The sequence below is a fragment of the Athene noctua genome, chromosome 29 (genome assembly GCF_965140245.1).
Source record: "Athene noctua chromosome 29, bAthNoc1.hap1.1, whole genome shotgun sequence".
Taxonomy (NCBI): Eukaryota; Metazoa; Chordata; class Aves; order Strigiformes; family Strigidae; genus Athene; species Athene noctua.
Window position 1 is genome coordinate 2641445 of NC_134065.1, and position 15346 is coordinate 2656790.

Here is a 15346-nt window from a genome sequence, read left to right on the forward strand (position 1 = left end):
GAAACAGGGCAGAGCAGGGTCTGTGTCACTGGTAAAACTCCCTCTCTGCAAGGGGAAGGGAAGCGGCCGCAGCCAGTCTGGGGAAGAGAAACCGAGGGTTGAACACTCACTCTTGTAGCTCATTTACTTCCCAGATGAATCCTGCCATCCTATTTCTTCCCCACCCCCTTCCATCCAACACTCAGGCCCAATTCCCCAGAGGAGGGAAGGCTCAGATCTGCACGGCACAAGCCTCATCATCAAAAGCCAGCTGAGCAAAACGAATTTACTGACCACGGCAAAACACACCAAGGAGGGCTGGAAACACCCGACGGCCACTGCCTTTCCTCTTACCCCTCTGTGCAGCGACGCTGCTGGCACCGAGAGAGTTTGAGGGACACGCAAAGCCCCAGCTTAGGGTAAATTTTGGGCTGACAGTCAAGCGAAGACTCGTGGTGTTCTCCAGCGTTGGCAGCAGGAGGGAAAATGTGTCTCTGTGGCAGCGCCTGCCAGCCTAGCCCCTTGCTTCTCCCCTCCTTTTGTCAGGCACTGATAGGAGGGCTGCGCAGCGTGCTGGCCACAGGGGAGACCTGTTGGCCATCCGAGGAGCGGCGTAGGCACAGGCAACGGAGGCAGCTGTTTGTTCTCCTCGCCAGAGAGCAGCTCCGAACAAAAAGCTGGGAGTGGAAAATGGGGCTGGGAGTGGTAAAATGGTTTATTTCTGTTTGTATGGGGGAAACGAGGAAAAAAATAAAAAAAATTCCAACCAGAAGCCTTCGTGGGGAGGGAACAACAACAGAAAAAAAAAGCCCAAAGCCAAGCACAGAATGTAGATTTGAAAGATGGGAGACAGCAGTGTGGGAAGGACACATTTTTAATTTGAAAATTATCAAGAATCCTGTGTATATTGACCCAATTTGCTGATTAGCCATCACCGCTCCCAACATCTCTCCACGCAGCACTGCTCCACCACGGATTGAGCATTTGCATTTTGATACGTAAAAAATTATAAATAATAAACTTACCTTAGGGAAGGAAAGAAACGTATTCTACACAATTCTCTGCCAGACCACGTGCTATCTTGAGGTCCTGCATCTCACCCAAAATACCTTCATGCACAGAAATAGTCTACTTGAATAATTCTGGGGAACTGATTTTGTTCTGACAAAGTTGGAACGAGTCCAAAGATTAGGAGTTAGAGGCTATGAAAATCCTTATTGTAAAGACAAGATATCTCCATGTAAATTGAGATATGAGTTTCTTCAGCATCGCTAGGAGAAATGAAAATAAATCAGGCACAGAAACATTCCACCAAGTATCAGGAGCAGTTTCCTGATAGCAGGATGCATTAGCAAGTGGAAAAAGTGTCCCTCGGGGTAGCACTGGAAGTACAAGGTCTGAATTACTTCAAAACTCATGAGTGGATGCTCAGTTGAGAAAAAGACTTAAACACAATCGCTGTCGTTGAAAGAAGGGAAAGCAATGTCTGCTTTAGAGCTAGCAGATTCTGATTTCTGGAATTAATCCTCTACGTATTTTTGAGCTTTGGACAACAGCACTATCACACCTTCAGATCACGACTGCTGAAGAACAAATCCATTTTCATACAAAAGAAACCAGGAATATCCAAGTGCCTGGTTGGTCATAACCGCTGGCCCTGAGAGCCCAAGTCTGGCTGAGCACTAAGCAATCAAAGGAAACAAATCGTGTGAACACGCTCATTAAAAACCACATTTATTATACCAGCGCCTGGGGATCGACCGGGATCAAGGTGCCACCATACAAAGCAGCACTTGGAGTAATGAGCCACCCCTGCCTTGGAGAGCTTGAGTATAAACAAGGGGAGTTAACTCCCTGTCCCATCTGAGGGCACAACATCTTTCTTTTGTCCAGCTGTAAAAAGAACTCAAAAGTTTCAACACGAGTAAAAAAAAAAAAACAACAGATCAGACCAACTCTTGCTTCTCCTGAGACCAAAACATATTGCAACACCCAGTGGTTTTGGTCCTTTTGGCAGCAACTAAGACAAAACAGGCAAGGGGTTAATTTGTAGGTGGAGATTTTTTTTTTTTTTTTTAATTAAACAGAACTATTTATATATATACAAAACCCAGAAGATATTGCACCATTAAAAAAAGGACATTTTACACCTAATCATCTGTTAAACACAACTTGCCCTCCCTGCACTGTAGCATACACAGATTCACGGCGACTGTCGGACACGAACAGGCAGCCTGTGCTGTCGGACACCACGGAAATCTGCTGGTCCACGTACATCCCAGAGAAAATACCTTTACCCCCCTTCCACCCTGGCCTTCATTTAGGGAACGCATCCATCACATTGTCGTCTCAGGACCAATCCTCTCGACTTGCTCAGAAGGAAAGACAAATTAAAAAGAAAGACTTTGGGAACTTTTCTCCGTCACAGTTTCCTTAGGGCTTGGTCGGCACGGTTTTCTGGGAAAGTCTCTCAGGTTTCAGGGTTTGGTTCTCAGAACCCAGCACGGAAGCTCTGGGGAGAACCATCCACGTCCCTATCCAGAGAGAGGGGCAATTCCAGTGTAGTTTTATCTTTGACAACTGCAATCCAAGGGCTAAGACTCCTCAAGCCCCGAGAACATCTTCAGTAAGCCACAGCCCCAGGGTCCCGCGGGATGCTAAAAAGTACATCCGCTTTGGCGTTGATAAAATACGTGGTGAGGAGGGAGAAGATCAGAATGGCAATGCCCACAACCAACGTGATTATCTAGGAAGGGATGAGAAACACTCAGCATCGTCGTTATAAACACAGACCAGCAGCACCTCACGGAATTTGCATCGAATGTGTGTGTGTGGGGGTGTCTCTGTCAGAAAGTCACAGAGGCCAGTTCCCTGCTGAGGCACGATGTACTTTAAAATAAAAAGAAATAAAGCCTCAGACAAAAGTGACTGCCACACAGGCTCAGGTCAGCTTTTGCCACAGTTATCAACAGCGCACACAAACCAACGTTTAAGAGGAAAGGGAAGGAAGTTGTATTATGGATAAAGAACCTGTCGTGTTCACACAGATTTTTAGCAAGCGTTTAACGTGACACTTTGGCTACTCCTGCATGAACCATCATCTCCTCTGGCAAGGAACTGTAAATGCCTTCAACGAGCACAGTTGCTGGCAGAATCAACATTTGACAACAACCTCTGCATAGCTGAGATTACCTCCTGCTCAGCACCTTTCCTGAGGCCTAAACGCCAGCCCAAGGCCTCGCTGGATTCCTTCCCGTCACCCCTTCCCCTTGTACAGTGGAACTGCCTTTCCCTTTCCCCTGGGTACCTCAGGACAGTCCCTACACAGCAGCCAGCCACTCACACGCTGCTACAACTCTCTCAGTGCATTTTCCATCAGGCCAACACTTCAGGGATGGCTGGGCTCAAACTGTGCATCTCCAGGGCACCAGTATCTACTGGGCTGTAACGGGCCGAGGGACACAGGCAGGGCATTGTGCTTGCCGGAGAGTGTTAAAAAGGCCCAGTGCCACACAAATAAATTACTCACATTTCAAATAACCAACGGAGAGATGCAACAATTGCCCGGGCTTGCATGGCCTTTGGGTGGCTTGGCTAGCACATGATGATGACAGCGCTGAGCGCTCCTGACAGGGTATGACATCATGAACAGCCAACCAGAGGGCATCAAGAGAGGCACAGAGTCCCAAAGTGACTCCACGTTTAACCCTTATTCTGCTGGCACTTAAACCGCATCACACCCAGCGAAGGGCTGCTTCGAATCCGAGACACGGAGCCAACAGCAGCTTTTGTTTGTGCTAAAGTTATTCCTGTGCTGTCGAGAGGGGGGTGCCAGCTGAAGGAAGGAAGAACTGGGCTGCACATCACTGCAAAACACCTTAAGCCAGACTCACTGCCTCGGCTCCCCGTGCTTGGGGAAGGGGTTAAGACTCCTGTCATTTCTATCTTTTATTCACAGAGCTCAGCCTGCTCATGGGATTTTTGATTATTCTGCACAGTCTCGGCCTCAGCGGTGGTGTTAACCCCCAAACGGCTGGAGGTGGCAGGGTTATCCCCAGTGCTGCCTGGTTGGTTACCCCTTTCAAGGATCAAAGCCTGTTAAGGCCAGAAGTTAAGGACAGACGGGGCAGCTCACCCAGGATGATGGCACAAGTTCCTTTAACAAACTGAACTGCTTCTCCAGCTGTCAGGAGACATTATTCAAACCTAGCTGCATTTTTTTTTTTCCGCTACCTTCTTTTTCAGACGTGTACAAACTCACCTCTAGCTCCTTGCTGGCTACCAGAAATATTCGGGCACGGATCTCTTTCCACCGACTCTCTGTCCACGTGGAATACTCCGTAGACCCCCACTGCCGCAGCTCGAAGGCAGGAGAAAGGGCTTTGCTCAGGCGGACAGTTGACCTGACACAGTAGGGGACTCGTGCTGTTGAGTTTGGCTCCAGGGAACCCTGCACCCAGGCGTATTCATACAGCTGCAAAGAAAATGGGAGAGGAAGAGACAGCAAACAACCGCTAGCAAATAACCAAATTATCTCCTCGTTCTGGAACCTCACCCATGTCTCTGCGGAGAGAGAAAGGGGCTCTACTGGCTGTTCTCACTCTCAGGGCATCTTTTTGCCCATTTCTCCCCTCGGGCATTAAGACATCTCCTCGTTGGAGGAGTTTTCCAGTTGTCCCACGTGTTATTACGAGCAATTAAGCAGAAAACCAGCGAACTGGACAGCAGACCTGTTTTTATGTATCATCCCACTCGAACGGATACTTACTTCTTTCTCGCTGCTGGGTGTTTTTTCAGGGTTCAGGCACTCTTCCTTGGTGAGGTTGACAACCGTGCCCGTGAGGTTGGCCAGGACATATTGTACAAGGTAGGTCGTGTTCACAGGGCTGGAAACGGCGACGTAATGTTGGGGAACATCACCTGGAACAGTCAGAGAAATGGGATTGGCAGGGAGATGGCCAGAAGCAGTGTTAGCATGGCACGTCAGAAAGCTGCCAGGTAACATATGGGGTCAAACCCATCCTCGTGTTCTTCCTCCCTGTGTTGCTCTTACCCAGAATTCCTTTTATGTCTGGTTTAATGATGGACTGAAACCAGGAATTGTTCATTTTAATCAGAAACCCATACAGCATTCGAGAGACCTGGAAAGAGATGGAAATTGGTTTATATGAAGAGAACAGCTATACCTCTCAAGACTACTTGGCTGATAGATGTTTCCCTCTACAGGGGCCAAGAGTACAGCAAAGGAAAGACTATATGTCCCGACTGTATGTAATTCAGGACCGAGCTGAGAAAATTGGGTTTGATTCCAGCTCCACTGACTCCTTAGCTGATCCCTGTGGCACACGTTGCCATTTCACCTCAGCTTCCTCTCCTGTTTTGTGGAACGAGGGTAAAGGAGCTCGGTTTTGTGAAGCTTCATGTCTGCCCTGAGATCGAAAGGCGAGGAACTAGAGAAGGGTGAAAGGTTTTTCATTCAGCTGTAGTGGGGAAAGAGAGAAGGGGGGAGGCAAAGCCCTCACGGAGACAGACAGGACAGCATGCTGTGTAAACACATATAAACAGAGACAGAAGGGAAGTACGTGAGGGCTCATCAGAGATGCCAGGGACTCAATTCCATCTGCTCGTACCGTTTTTGGATCTGCCTGAATAGCAGAGGTGTTGTTGGCTCCCCCTGCAAGCCGGTAGAGAGCACGGGCGACCACTGTGGCAACTTCTGCCAGGGACTGCAAAGGAAGAGTGCTCTGTGTTAATCAAGATAGGCAGATCCAGCAAAACAAGCAAGGAGAGCAAGCCAGAATCTACACATCCATCAAAACGCTTACACTGTGGAGTGCCTATGGCCTCTGTTGCTGTACAAAGCATTCCTACCTTCCTTCTGCCCTTTCAGGAAAACAGCTTTCCCCTTCTCCCCATGACCCCACTTCTGTCTGCCCCATCCACCCCAGATACAGCAGCTAAAGAAAATGTGAAGTAGGAACCTTGGCCGTGTCTGTGACATACTCCAAGGTCTCCTCAGGGCTGAGCCCCTCGGGGTACTGCATCTGGATGTTCTCGGGAGTGTCGTACATGCTCTGGTAGTATCTGAAAGAGAAGGAGGCAAACAGAGGTTGGGGAGGGGCAGAAAGAAACCACAGGGCATGGAATTCAATTCAGAGCGTGCCTAAAGCAAACAGTGGGAGCAGTCTCCTGGGAGCAGAGATACAGCCCTGCCAAAGCACTGCCCTGCCACACGCTCCTTAAACCATTTAATGAGGCTTTATAATTAACTTGGCCCTTCCACAGCTTCTCCCATCTGAGGATCTCCAAGCAATTTACAAGCTGTGATTAGCTTTCAGGTGGGCGACAGCCCAATCTATTAAATGAGTAGAGAAACTGAGGCAAGGACAATCCGTGCACAAGGTCTCCTGGGAAGAGGGCTTTGATGCAAGTCGTGCCAGTGGATTTTATTAATGTCTTATCTTGGAGGCAGTGAGGAATTCCAAGTGAACTCTAGGAGAGATTTACACCAAAGCATCTGCAGCACACGCAGCTGAACTGGGGACTGGGCTGAGAGCCCACTGCATGGTCTGTGCACCTGACATCCCCAGCCAAGCTGGGACTGATCCCCCCGTCTAAAGATGGGTCACAGCACGGAGTTGTGCTTTCCTCCACCCCAGCTCTTCCTACCCCATTGGAGCAGGGCAGATTTAGAGGTGAAAGGGAAGCTGCTTCCCCTCGATTGCTCCAGAAACAGTAGAGAAGGATTTTCAGATTCAATTCTCAGAAAGAGCAGAGAAGGATAGAAGATGAAGGGAAAGAGACCATCTGAAGAGTTCAGGAAAAAGGGGAGAGGCAACTGTCTGTCCTCTGCCCCACATTTCCACTTCCAAAGTTGAAGAGGGGCAGGGGATCCCCACGGACACGCTGTAGCAGGGTCATGTGGGGTGAATGAAAGTGCCCTTTCCAACGCCTGGGGCTTTCTGCCATCACAAATAGAAAGCTATATTAAAAAGAAAAAAAAAAAGCAAAAGCAAAAAAAAAAAGCAGCTAGCTTCTGGAAGAACAGATGAGGCTTAGGCACGCTCAGTTGCCATTTGCTCACCTCTGGCTTTCAGCCAGCTGTGGGGAACATTTTCTGTACAAAACTGGATTTCTTTCGGTTGTCAGAATAATTATGTTGCGCTTGTTCAATTACATGGCACATGTTTGCTCCTCTGCTCCCCCCAGACTGCAGCTCTACATGTATGTTGGGCAGCACAGCCCTGGCAGAGGCCTTGCAGGAGCTCAGATGCCCTCTGCCGGCTCTGCTGCCTCTGGCCATGGGCTGGCCTGTGCCCGTGGGCCACTCCGGGCCCGGTGTGGGCCAGCCCCGTGCCTGCCCCCCGCCCAGCAGCAGTACCTGTTCTGGAAGGCAGTCCTGTGGTCGGTCAGCACCACCCCGGGGATGTGCCGGGCCCGAAGGAAGCGCTGGAAGGACGATGGGGGAAGAGGCTGTGAATATCCAGCCTCCTGCACAGTCACGTTCGCTCCCACGCTGCTATTACTCAGAATATCTAGCAATATTCTAACCTGAAAGAAGAGCAAACAGCACCGTTCCGCTGTTCTTTTGGGGTGTAATCTCTCTAGAAAGCAAAATATGCACATTGATCATCTGCAGCGGGCTAAACATCCTGCAGCTTTTCAGTGCTATGAACAACCACAGATTGCTTTCTATTACCTGCACTTCAACAGATTTATTCAGCCGAGAGACGGGGTCTGTGTGCATCCACAGAACTGAGGCATTCCTTAGAGCCACCTTCGAGAAAAAAAAAAAAAAAGAAACAAATCACCTTAAGTATGTGATTGGAAATCACTGAGTCTTGCAGAGCAGGGAAATCCAGTCCAGGGGAAAAAAAAAAATAAAAAAATAAAAAAATCAAACACAGTGAAAGGCTGCCTGGCAAAAATCACAGCTAAATTATCCCTGAGAAAAGGGAATAAAAAGGTCTTCTAACTTATCCCACACCTGATTCAGCTCCACAAATGAATGAATGTTGTCCAAGCGGAGAGGAAACTTGTCTTTTTCCATATCATACACCATGCGTGAGCTGCCAATGTAATCAAAGGTCTCCTGCAACAGAGAAAAAAACCTCACACATGAATCACATAGGGATAGCTGCCTGGCACACCAGCAGCAGTACCAGAGGGGCTGAGGTGGACCAAAACCAAGAGTTCAAGGGCTGCACCAGGTTATTTCTGAAGGTTCACAGAGCCTGGCACACACCAAATGACCAAAGTAAAGATGACACTGTGCCTAGCTCCGAAGACAAAGGTATTGTAGGAAGGGATGGAGCAAAGGACAAAAAAAGAAGGTAAAGAGCAAAAAAACAGGGGACAGGCGTTGAATTCCACAAGCAAGAAAGGTACAGAGGCAAAGTCAGATTTAAGTGAGCATTGATATCTAGCAAGACGCTGTTACTGCAATACCAGAGAGGCGTTACTCTGGCAGCCTTTACTCTGGCGTGTCATCCTCTTTGTTTTTTGATAAGGAGGACAGCAAGTGGGAAAAAGGGCAATTTTCCATTCCAGGAATTAAAACGTATGAAGCTTTCCTGAAAGCTTTCCCCGTTTCCCTGAGGAAAAGGGAGGGAAGGCTAGATGACAGAAATGAGTTTGTCAAGGGAGCTGCGAGAAGCCAAGCGCTGCCTGGGGAAGAACAGGTGCCCCCAGGAAGAGAATCCCCAGGACAGAGAAGGGCACGGAAGTCAGCCAGGCACCAGACCTCCCCTTTAACCAATTTACAGCCAAATCTTATCATTCCTCTTAGATCCTGAGAGCGGGACAGAGAGTGTCTGCTCCAGAGTGCTGCCTGCCTGCCCGCCTGCCTCCCTCAGGGAAATTCTGACTCGGGATGTATGTGCTGAGGAGGGTGAATGAAGGGAATCACATGGCCACAGCATGGGGCTGTGGGAGCCAGTTTCACAAAGCTGCACAAAAGAAGCCATCAATGTAGATGCCTTGAGGGGAACATCAGCTGTTGGCCATCAGTCCCTCCTCCACACGCTTGTTCTGCCTTTCCACAGCTGCCAACTCCAGCGCTGGGCGCTCAGAAATGAGCTCCATTTCGTTGTTGTCAACACATATATTTTTAATCTAGCCTTTTCTGGGCTTTATTTCAGAATTTAAAGCCTGGCCATTGCAGTCCATCCTGAAGGGGGGTGAGGTAGAGAACAGACATACAGACAGGCACGCTGGGAGGAGACAGGAGGGAAAGGGAAGTTTGAGTCATTCATCCAGAATGAACTGTGGGGCAGAATATGGGTTGCCCCAGTGGAAGCTCCATCTGCTGCTGTTATCCCAGTGCAATTAAGCTCCTGTTCTCACTGGGGGAGCGGAGAGAATCACAAAGTGGGGATGCAGACAAATGACTCTGCACAAAGAGTAGGGAAAAAGTTCATTTGTGGGAAGCCAAAGGCTAGTTTTCTATCTTAGAACAAGCCAAATGGTGGAGCGATGCTGCGGCTCTTACCCCTTGGAAGAAGGTGAACATTATATTCCTTTGCAGCAAATGAACATCTGATGCTTTATGAAGGGCTTCAGCAGCAGCCAAGTGGGTCACAAATGAAGAGACAGCGCTCTCTGCCCCAGGTGCAATGTTCCAGAAGAAGGAATGGCTGTCAATCTGTAAAGCGTGAACAGGAGGGGTAAGAAAAGCACACGCAGACAGAGGAATACTGTATTGGGAAAGCAAATCTATCGCCTCTTTCCTATCCACTCATCCTACTGATAAGGGAAGAGCCACAGCACCTCGCCTCATGAAGCTTAAAATAAATACCAGTTGTGCTGCTGTGGCAGTCCTGAGGCCTCAAGAGCTCTGCCACCACCCTGCCCTGAAAACTGACATCGTCAACTGGGCCAGAATCTTAATGCTAGCATCCCTGTTCAGCACCAGGCTCTGAGATGGTGACAAAATGGAGTTTTGCATCTCTGGAGGGTGTAAAGTGACCATAAACCAGACTGCTAGACAGAGAGGTAAACTTCTTTCTTAGCTCTGACACTGAGCTGCTCGAGAAGCAACATAATCTCCATGTGATTCAGCTTGTCCCCCCCACAAAATAAAGACGAGCCAACCATGCTGCCTCCCTCTCACCCAACACTGCAGAGAGTGAAATATATTAAGAAAGCATAACAGACTATTTCTACTTGTGTGGTTCCATCAGTGAAGAAAATGCTGAAAAAAGTCTCCCATAAGACAGAAAGAAACAAAACGCAGGCGTCCTTCTATTGAAACAACAGGTAAACCCACCAACTACAAGTCTCATACTTGCAGAAACACAACAGCCGGTCAGATGTAAAATGTTTGGAACACGGAAATGAAAAGAGATGAGAAGTATAGTCCCATGAGGCTTGAAGCCCACATCTTTCCCAGAATCCTTCCAGTCCACACTCTACAAAGCAAGATTAAGAGGTACCTACTCGTGTAGCGACAATAATAACTTCCTTCTCAGCATCGACTTTTCCGGAGGAATTAATAGGTTGCAAGGTGCTCCACACGTTGTAATCAAGAAGAGGATCACATACAACCTCTAGGAAGCAGAAACAACAGTGGTTGAGTTGAGACTACAGCAGTGTTAAGAGAGAAATGAGCTTTCTGGTCAGCTGTAGCTCAGCCGTGGTTCTAGCAGAGCAGCAAACTGCTCAGCAGGGGTGAAATCCTGGCCCCAGGACAGTCACTGGCAAAACATTCAGTGGGACCAGGATCCCAACCCATGTACACATTCTAACAGAGCAGTAACCTCAGAGCTGTTCTTGATAATCTACGTAGCAAGTATTACGTGTTTTTCTCAGCCAGCATCAATTCTACACATTATTTTCTAACGTGATGACACACAGAGCTCAAAATTCCTTACGACTTCGATAGTTTATTCTGAAAAGGCTCAGCTGGCAAGCAAGCCTGTAGGAAAACTCTAAAATTTTCTTTCTTTTGCACAACTGTATTCCACCCGGATTTTTAACCACCAGCCTCATCCCAAATCATAACACGGAAAGAGGAATCTGCTCACCTGGATTAATGCTGAAGGTGCTTTGGAGGGAGCTGCGTCTCATGCAGGTCACAGTGCTGGTGACAGCGTGCATGTGGGAAAAAAGCTGCATGGCACAGAGAGGGTACTCAGGGCCAGATCCATCCCGAGGGACGTTATGGTCTTGATAACACTGGATGGGAATGAAAATCGTCACAAAACTTAGACTTTCTGTAACAGCACTGTGTACTGCATATAAAGTCGGACTGTACGTTTTTACCGTAGATTTCAGCACCTAAAGCTGAGAGAAAACAAAACTTCTGCCCCCTTGCCTGAACTGTGCAGCAGCTCCCCTCTCCTACTCGTGGAGGAAGTGCAGTACCTGCTTAATAACTTGAGTCTCGTTGGCATCTTCGAGGAGAAAAATAGGGAAGTCAAAATCCTCATACGAAAGTCCACTGCCCATGGGATTCCACACAGTGTTATTGCAGTGTGCAAACTGAGGGCCGTAATCTTTGGAATAGACACCTGGAAAGAGAAAAGAAATGGGCAAATCTGAGCCTGCAAGAGAAGAACGGACTGCAGGAGAGGTAGGGCCTGCTGAGAAAATAGCAGCAAATCCAGAATGAGCCCCATTATGGGCTGAGGAACCAGCTGACAAAAGCTTGGAGGGATGGAGCTGGTGACTGCGTGCGGCAGAGTGGCAGAGACAGAGCGCTGTGGCACGCAGAGAGAATGAGGAACAAGCAGGCTCAAAGGCACCGTGTGCCAGGAGGCTGGTGTGAGCATTTATCACCCACTGAGCGAGCGGAGGAGGCGCACGGAGAAACATCATCCTTCAAAAGGAGGAACACACCAACCCGGTGTTTTCTGAGCTCATCCTGTGCTGGAAGTAGCCCTAAGGCATCCAGAACGTGCCAATCATTTTAACACCTCGATACTGTGCAAACAGCAGGAAGGCAGAGACATGACAAATACCAGCACACCAACCTCATCTCCGGAGCGTACACGGCATCCTTCAGAGCAGCAAGCTTTGTGCAAACTACACAAGGTGTAGCAATTTCTCCCTTCAAAGTGCAACACAATAAATTTGCCGCGTGAAAAAGCAGCGAAATGAAAAACCTAACTGAAACCACAGGGGGAATTGAGGGAGGCAGAATGTAGTTATTAAAGAGTAGTGCCTGGCCCAGACAGAGGTTAACACACACACACACACACGTGTTGCTCAATCCATGCAAACACAAGGGGCTTTTGTGATCCCGTGGGGACAAAATGTAAGTTTCACATGTTAAAAAAAGAAAACTTACAACAACCCTTGGTCAGGTTTAACAATTTAGCAGTTTAATGCTGGTTTAGCCAGCTTATCTAACAGCCTTCCCCTAAACCCCTGTCCCAGCCCTTGTTGAGTGGTGATAAGATGCCAGCTCACACCAACCACTTTGAAAGAACATGTTGAGCCTGTTACTTTAAACATCATTTGGACATTAAAGTGTAGCTGTGATTTCAGCCATCCTTTGCACTTCCCTCTTTGACCGTACGACGTAAAGGCACCTTTTCTCTTCCTCTCAGCAAGGATAAAGACTTAACGTTTCCTTACCAAACCCATCATTGGGGCACTTCAAACCAGGAGAGAATCCCTGGGGAGGGCTGGGCTTGGCAATGGCCACAGCAAGGCCTGACACTCGTGAGGTGCCCTTCAGCTGCAGCATTACCCTCCTGGAAGAGAGAAAATACGACTGGAATTATGAATTCCTTAATGAAGAGTTCCAATCTAAGTCATACTAATGCTGATGTATTAAAGTCAAGCATGTGATGATGCTTTTGGTCAAAATAACCAACACGTCCCTTTTTCTTAATGTTTTCAAAACTGTACAGGATTATGTGTGCAGCAACGAGCAGAAAACTTCAGCCACTTCTTTCCTGCTCTCCCCAGGAAGAGACGTGACCAATCTTTATAACATTGTTTAACGAACTTTAGTAACTGCGACAGTGATGAACATGGCAGGAGGATTTACACCTAGTAGAGCAGCAAAGCAGCTCGTTTAAGAAGAAATAAATTCAGGCACTAAACCACAGTAAACCCATAGATGTTTCAACCTTGCTACACTTCAGTGCAGTCGGGGCTGATTCTGCCATCTGTCACTTGAAAAATTACATTTTTATCACCAGATTACGGACCTATATCGGTCTTCTGGGCTCCAGTCACACTGGGAAGGCAAAAACTGCTGCTGACCGACCTGTTGAAGAGGTTTCCATCCAGCAGTATCATGTAGGGTGGGTGTGGGCCATCAGCAAGCACCCAGTTCAGGTCCTCCTCCTTCTCAACCACATGGATCACCCCCGTGTCTCCGCTGATGGAGGCTGTGGAAAGAGTGTGCCCTTTGTGTTTCACAGCCATCTACTTCGTTCACACCCCCAAACCACCCCGGGATAGCAGGGGAGTATGTCAGTGAGGGCTTCAGGGAAGAACAAGTCATGGGATTAGAGGGCTGGAAGAAGCCATCTGGGGAAATGGCATCATTAGGCTATAACAAAGCAGAAAAAGAAACAGTGGCTTTTAGTTGGGGTGGAGAGGGAAGCTGAACATCCTAGATTAAGAACTAATGATTTGAAAGTATCTTTTGTTTAAGCGCATCAAAGCACTTAAGGATCTTCAGCTAACTAAGCACTATAAGTCTCCTGTGACTGAAAAGAATAAGGATAGGAGAAATTGAGACCCTGAGACAGAAAAGTACTCAGAGGAGATAGGACCTGCCTCAAGGACCACAGTGACAGAAACAGTTTAATGCTGCCCCTCAGCAAAGAGAAAAGATGGCAAATTCAGAACTTGAGAGCCCAGAGACAGCTCAGCATGAGGCCCGGAGGAGCACAGGGGGAAAAAGACTGTGACAGCAAAGGGGACTAGCCACAAAGCAGGTCTGCTGCTTGCCATCACGCCTTGTCCCAAAGAAAACAGATGATGAACAAAGCGCTTTCAGAAAAAGCTACTGATAAAAACAAACACTTTGTCAACCCCCGGTGAGTAGCTGCTGTTATCGTCAGAAACTGCCTGTGACAGGGAAGGCAGGACAGTGTAGGGCTGTCTGCCCAAACACTAGGCTCACGCAGAGGGTGGAAGGAGTCAGAGAACTTTGTACCCTCGGTTATCTGACAGACCGAGCGCAGCTGCGCTGCCCTGTAGTGGCAGCTGACAACCTCTGCTGCAGGGAGCGGCTCCACGTGGAAGCAAAACTGAACTGGAAATGAGAAAAACACTGACTCACACTCACTTCAACCAGGAAGGCTGCTTGAACAGGATTTTCTTATCTCTCTTTTCACAGTCACGCTGTCCTGCCTTCCCCATTTCAATATGACAAAAAAAAAAAAAAAAATCTTACAACGTTAATGAACACTGCATGAACAGCTCAGCCAAACCCTCTACTCCCTTCAGACGTCACCTTCTCACTTCTTCACTCTCTCCTCCCTTTCTCTCATCCGTTGTTAACCCCTAATGCATCCTGCAGCCCTCACAGCTTTGCTTTGTACCCCTGAAAGCTGTGGTGCGGTTTTGCCCTGTGTGTGCGCTGACTGCACAAGCTTAAAATGCTGCTCTCTGCCTTCGCAGGGATTTTCGAGGTCTGTAGGCACAAGGTCTCTCTAAGGTCTCCACCTCTCAATTTAGCAGAAACAGGTCAGCATATTCAGGGTTATTGGAAGAGAGCTGAGAACAAAGGCAATATTGATCTAGGCAAGCCCAAGAAGGGAGCTGCATCCCCCCCCCATCACCCACGGAGCAGCTCTGGGGCCCCACAGCTGTACTCACACTGGCAGCCGATCTGGTGGGTGGCGTTCAGGAGGCGAACGCACGGCGCCGTTTTGTTCAGGGGGATGTAGATCTTCCTCTCCACAGAGTTCCCCTGGCAGGAGCCTGGGGGAAAGAAACCGCCCCGCCTCAGAGAGGGACAAACCGGGGGCTGCCCGCATCTCCCCCCGACTCGGGAGTGGGGAGGAAAGATGAGCCCCTCCCCAGCTACGAGTGGGACAAGCGAAGACTCCCAGTGCCGCCATCTCAAAGGGGGCCCGAGGCGAGACCCTCCCTCCCTCCGCCTCAAGCCGCGGAGCAGCCCCAGAGCGGGGGAGGCCGGGCCCGGCCCGCCCCTCTCCCCACCAGCCTCACCCGCTGCCAGCGCGGCGAGAAGCAGCCCCCGGAGCAGCCCCCACCAGGCCGGGAGCGGGGCCCGGCAGCTCCCCGCGGCGGCAGCCTCCCTCCCCCAGCTGCCCCAGGCTCTCCCCGCCGCCGCCATTTTCCCAGCCCTTCCGCTTCCTCCGCCGCGGCCACACACAGTGGCCGCCGGAAGCCGCTCTGCGCCGCGGGAGGACCGACACTCGATGGTCGGGGAGGTGCC

The 15346-nt window shown here is 49.1% G+C and overlaps 1 protein-coding gene across 1 annotated transcript; it reads right to left on the minus strand.

Annotated features, from left to right (window-relative positions):
- Window positions 1-895: 895 nt before the first annotated feature.
- Window positions 896-15254, minus strand: NCSTN (nicastrin). The gene is made up of 17 exons (XM_074928966.1): window positions 15118-15254; window positions 14764-14868; window positions 13199-13322; window positions 12559-12677; window positions 11344-11489; window positions 11004-11154; window positions 10417-10526; window positions 9470-9622; window positions 7967-8071; window positions 7679-7756; window positions 7361-7530; window positions 5961-6063; window positions 5610-5705; window positions 5033-5120; window positions 4748-4899; window positions 4241-4453; window positions 896-2725 (listed from the first exon to the last, which is right to left on the minus strand). The coding sequence occupies exons 1-17, from the start codon at window positions 15242-15244 to the stop codon at window positions 2603-2605; spliced, it is 2163 nt and encodes a 720-aa protein (XP_074785067.1). The 5' UTR covers window positions 15245-15254; the 3' UTR covers window positions 896-2602.
- Between the last annotated feature and the right edge of the window lie 92 nt (window positions 15255-15346).

Bases quoted from the DNA above. Each gene is read 5' to 3' on its own strand.
- NCSTN (XM_074928966.1), bottom strand. From the start codon at position 15,244: ATGGCGGCGGCGGGGAGAGCCTGGGGCAGCTGGGGGAGGGAGGCTGCC. The intron at 7,531-7,678 runs GTAATAGAAAGC...CTCTTCTTTCAG, and splicing joins ATAAATCTGTTGAAGTGCAG to GTTAGAATATTGCTAGATAT. The intron at 4,454-4,747 runs GTAAGTATCCGT...TTTTCTTTGCAG, and splicing joins CACCCAGCAGCGAGAAAGAA to CTGTATGAATACGCCTGGGT.